Raw genomic sequence first — 5,144 nt, 5'->3', positions numbered from 1 at the left:
GCTTGGAAGTTGACCAACCAAATATGGAGAATCCTGCCTGTAGAAATCAACCCTAAAATAGCTTTTCACTCTCAAGGCAACTTCAGTCTCCTCAAGGACTAATGTAGGAGCAAGTCGAGCAGTTATTAAATATCCAGTTTACTGTTTGAGCAACAGATCAGAGTGCATGTTAGTTTCATGAGCATAGGAAATCCTTTCAGTCATAGTGTGGATTTGTGATGTCTGTTCATTTTATGTTCTTTGAGTAGGAAAGACTGCAGAAGGAAACTCCTCAACGCAAATTACAATGGCTTCCAAGACAGCAGTGATGCTTAAGAAATGTCATGTTGATTGACACATGGGCTTTTTGAACTGTGCATCAGAGTATTTGTGTAAAATACTACTGTGAGAGTCCTTTCTGCAAAGCTGTCTATAAACATTTTCACTTCCTTGTAAATAATTACCATAGGATAAAAGGACCAACTAGAAAGTATGAGTTCTATGTCCTGAGTTCTTGTGCCCCATCTAAATTTGCTTTATAAAATCTCTCTGGAAAAATCAGGAATGTGAATTTAATGGCCTGGGTGGGTTTTTGCATTGTAAGTCTACAAAGCAGTATGTTGAGAAAGCTTAGTGCTTGGAATCACCCAATGTACTTTATACATTTATTTAGAGAAGAATAGTTTAGTTTTAATTATTTATGGTAATAGCTCTCAATACACTAGTAAATGTCCTTGGGTGCATATTTTGTAAAAGTAATGAAGTCTTTGTAACGTGAGCTTTCTCTGCAGCTATAAGCTGCCTTCTTTTTGTTAGCAGACCAGGGCAGAAGAGTGTGTCTGTGTTTTTGCATAAGACTGTATATAAATTACCAGGCTGGAGGTTTAGCAAGATGCTACTGAACCTGATCAAGGATTTCTAAGAACTATTCCTGGGTATCCTCACTACCCCACCCCACAACCACCCTCCCTCTCAATCATAACATTAGCAACTTGATCAAAGAAAACATCACCATGAGGGGATGAGCTGCCTACCAGAACATTGTTGTTATGGTGTTTCAGTGTTTTTCTTGTTCTTCCTTTCTTGCTACAATCGTACGGTACTACAGTAAAACATAGAAAGGAGCAATGTAAGTCTACTGTATTTCCTTCTGGCCTGAGTTATATATACCTGGTCTATGGATAAGTCTTATTATGTCAAAGAGCCTTCTTTCTTCTTTGGTTTCTTTCTTCTGCTTCTCTCTACCCAGCGCCTCTGCCTAGGATTAGCTTTTTTTACCCCCCTTCTCTTGTGGGGAATTTATACACACCAAAACCATGGGAGTGTCCACAGAGCAGTCAGCAAGTATGTGTCATTCATTTAGCTAACAGTTCAAAGGGCTAAGAGCACCAAAGTTACAGGTTCTGTTTTATACCTTTTTAGTAGCCCCCCTAGTGCCTAGTTAGGGTTCCAACATACCTTGATGATGAGAATGATCTATACTTAGAGTCAGTGGGGCAAACCCCTAGCACATTTTGATTTAACTTTTACAGCTTTGCTATTTGCAGGTGACCTGAAAAGTGCTGGTGTATTGTTATCTGTAATCAGGAATCCCATTTCCTAGGGATTTTGTGAGAGTTAGATGAGATGATGCCTTTAAAGGACTTTGCAGAAAAGAAATCGGTCAAGCTTGAAAGCTGGTGGGTGAGATTCACTTAGCTAGTAAACAATCTAGTTATGTCTTCATTACAGAGTGTTGGAGATCTGGATACTCAAGAAGTCTCTAGACATAGCCATTAAAATTTTACTAGAAAAAAAAACAAAACAAAAAAAATTTACTGTAAGAATATTATTCTGTTTAGCCCTACCATCAGTCCATAGGCTCCCAGACAGAGACTGATTATTAAGAAAGCTGTATGTCAATGCCTCATACTCAAATGAAATTGCACACAAATCATTGTCATTTGGACAGGAATATAGTTCTAGTAATATCAAAAGTATCCTGCAAATTAAATATGGCTTTTTTGTGACTGAAAGAGACTGACCAGTTCTGCTTAAAGTTCTGTCTTCAGGAAAAGAGCCTCCTGGACATCTGATTTGAAATAAATGAGTCACTAGTGAATTAGAAGCAATGGCAGAAACCAGATAACCTGGCCATGGGCAAGGGGCTGCCTCTTGAGAGGCAAATGTAGTACACGATCCATGAGGCAGTAATGTCAAACAAGACATGAGGGAAACATGGAGTGATCAGGCAACCTGGATGGGCACAAATGGGGAGTGATTTCTAAAACTAATGGCAATGGCCACCTGCCCATCAAGGATGCCATGCTAGCTCATGGGTGCAGCAAAAAGGATAATGACAGATGCTTTAATGAACACCTTTATTCACAAAGCTTTCTCTTTAAATGAAAGGGGTCTGCTGCAGTTATGTTATGCCGTGTTACAAATGACTCCAAAATTATTTGTTTAAACCACACCATTTTATTTGCTTACAGTTATGTTTGAATCCATTAATTCACAATGAGATTCTTCCCCTCCCCACCCACAAATACAGACTCTCAATTTTATTGATCACCTTTAAAGGAAGCTAGAACCAGCTAGCTAATTTAAAATGTGATTAATACACAGAATTAAGAACTTATCCTATCTTTCCCATATTATCTGCATTTCAGTGTAACTCAGTATTTGATGGGGGAAATGTTTTTTCTACAAAAAAAATCCCAGCTAACAAAGAAGGAAAAAGAAAAATATATCATCATATGTATCTTCTAATTAACTGATTCTAGAGTAGTGACCCGGAGAAGGCAATGGCACCCCACTCCAGTACTCTTGCCTGGAAAATCCCATGGATGGAGGAGCCTGGAAGGCTACAGTCCATGGGGTTGCTAAGAGTCGAACAGGACTGAGCAACTTCACTTTCACTTTTCACTTTCATGCACTGGAGAAGGAAATGGCAACCCACTCCAGTGTTCTTGCCTGGAGAATCCCAGGGACGGGGGAGCCTGGTGGGCTGCCGTCTATGGGGTCGCACAGAGTCGGACACAACTGAGGCGACTTAGCAGCAGCAGATTAGTGACCATCAGTATCTGGTAATGTCATAATTGAACATTATATGTCTCTTGATACACGTGTGCAGCTCCATCCATGAAGCTATATTGCCAACAAACACCACACATAAATAAACAAAGGCCTGAATCTGCTCCAGACTTTAGATCTAACTATAATTTCACAGGAAACATAAGAGACAGTGGAATATATTTTCTTAAAAAACATTAAAGGATGCAGTCAGCAAAACATAGACTGTGGGAAACTTAGTAGGTAAAAAAAAAGTTTCTTCACTTAAAAAACAAATTACAAGATTTCTCAGCGGGCGAGAAGGGCCGGCAGGGCAGCTGCTGCTGCTGTGGCCCAAGAGCAGGGCCGTGGAGAAGCTGCTGTGGGTCCTGAGTGTCCAGGACAACAAGGAGCAGGGCCTGACCACGCAGCTCCTTGATGCCTTATCCCTTAGTTTCAACACCAGGCTGAAGTGGTTTGCGATGTGCGTTGTCAGCGGCATCTTCTCCATCCTTGGAACTCGATTGCTGTGGCTCCCTGGAGGCATAAAGCTTTTTGAAGTGTTTTATACCTTTGGATATACTGCTGCCTTAGCCAGTACATGCTTTTTAATGGGACCCATGAAACAACTGAAGAAAATGTTTGAAACAACGAGATTGCTTCCAACAATTATTATACTTTTGTGTTTGGTGCTCACACTGTGCACTGCTTTTTGGTGGCATAAGAAGGGGCTGGCTATATTATTCTGCATATTGCAGTTCCTGTTGATGACCTGGTATAGTCTGCCATACATCCCATATGCAAGGGTTGTAGTAATTAAGTGCTGTTCTTCTCTCCTGAGCTGAAAGCTCTTTGGTAAGAAGGAAACTTTTTGAAAAGACCATTTGAAAGTTGATGTTCTTTTTTTTTTTTTTTTTGATGTTCTCTTTTTGGTGAAGTGTACTTTTCCTGATACAGTATTCACTCCAGAACAACTGCACTGACCATCTAAGACCATTTTGTATATTGATAAAAACTACATGCTGATTAAACTGTTAAATGCTTGTGACAGTAAATTCATTATGTGTCATTAATCTATTCATCCAGAGACAAGGAGATTTTAATCATTGCCAATTGTAAATGATTTTTAGCCAGTTTTAAAATCTTTTCTAAACAGCATTTGGGATGTGAATATTTAAGGATAAGCCTATGCTGCAAGATATATTCAGCCTTTTTGGTGGTTTTAAAGTGTCTACATTTTTAAAATAACTTTTTAAAATAAAAACTTTAAATGTGAAAGTTTTTACTTTAAGCTAAAGATTGCTTTATTATATGTAATAAAAAATAATATATAAATCTTCATAATTTTGAAATAAACTCACACTTGGGAAAAACAAAGAACAAATTACAAGATAAAAACAGAGAGAAAGAAGGGCAACAGAGAGAAAGGAGAGAGACTTAAACACTTAGTGAAGAATTGCAGTGTATGGACCTTATTTAGATACTGACCCAAACAACCGCAAACTGCCAAAAAAAAAAAAAAAAAAGGAAAAAAGGAAGACAAATGAAGGCCATGGAGGAACTGTGAACACTGGATATTTGAGAATATAAAAGGATTATTTTTAATGTTTTTAGGTGTGGTACTACCATTGTGATTATGTATATATTTTTAGAAGAGTCCCTATCTTTTAGAGATACATAGTAACATGTGTGTAGGTAAATTGATGTATTCTCTAGGATTTCTTAAAAATAATCCAAGGTGGAGCAAAATTGGCAGTTTATTTATACCTGATGAAGCTAGGCAATAGGTACATTGGGAAATTTATACCATTCACTCTATTTATATGTGTTTGAAAAATCCCATAGTATTTTTTTTTTAATTAATGGAAATCACTAAAAGAAATGAAACATCATAACTTCCAAACCAGTATAGGGTGATGGGAGGACACGAGGACCAGGAGAAGAAAAGCCCAGAAAACCTTACCCATCTAATAGAGGTAGGAAAGAAGGAAAGGAAAACAAAAACAGTTGTCCAAACAGTAGTCTCCCAGTAAATCAAAGTCCTCGAGCAAGCCTTACTTAGCCATGCTTAGACTCCAGAAATCTCACCTCCGAAGTGAAAGCGCTTTTTTTCAACTAGGACACTGGGTTCT

The 5,144-nt window shown here is 38.3% G+C and overlaps 1 protein-coding gene across 1 annotated transcript; it reads left to right on the top strand.

Annotated features, from left to right (window-relative positions):
* Window positions 1-1,295: 1,295 nt before the first annotated feature.
* On the top strand, window positions 1,296-3,981 carry LOC100140839 (vesicle transport protein SFT2A). The gene is made up of 2 exons (XM_059876475.1): window positions 1,296-1,323; window positions 3,274-3,981. The coding sequence occupies exons 1-2, from the start codon at window positions 1,296-1,298 to the stop codon at window positions 3,855-3,857; spliced, it is 612 nt and encodes a 203-aa protein (XP_059732458.1). The 3' UTR covers window positions 3,858-3,981.
* The last annotated feature ends 1,163 nt before the right edge of the window (window positions 3,982-5,144 follow it).

The sequence above is a fragment of the Bos taurus genome, chromosome 17 (genome assembly GCF_002263795.3).
Source record: "Bos taurus isolate L1 Dominette 01449 registration number 42190680 breed Hereford chromosome 17, ARS-UCD2.0, whole genome shotgun sequence".
Taxonomy (NCBI): domain Eukaryota; kingdom Metazoa; phylum Chordata; class Mammalia; order Artiodactyla; family Bovidae; genus Bos; species Bos taurus.
The sequence above is the reverse complement of the archived record's forward strand: the minus strand, read 5'-3'. Positions and strand labels throughout refer to the sequence as shown.

Bases quoted from the DNA above. Each gene is read 5' to 3' on its own strand.
- LOC100140839 (XM_059876475.1), top strand. From the start codon at position 1,296: ATGGGAGTGTCCACAGAGCAGTCAGCAA. The intron at 1,324-3,273 runs GTATGTGTCATT...TGGGAAACTTAG, and splicing joins GTCCACAGAGCAGTCAGCAA to TAGGTAAAAAAAAAGTTTCT.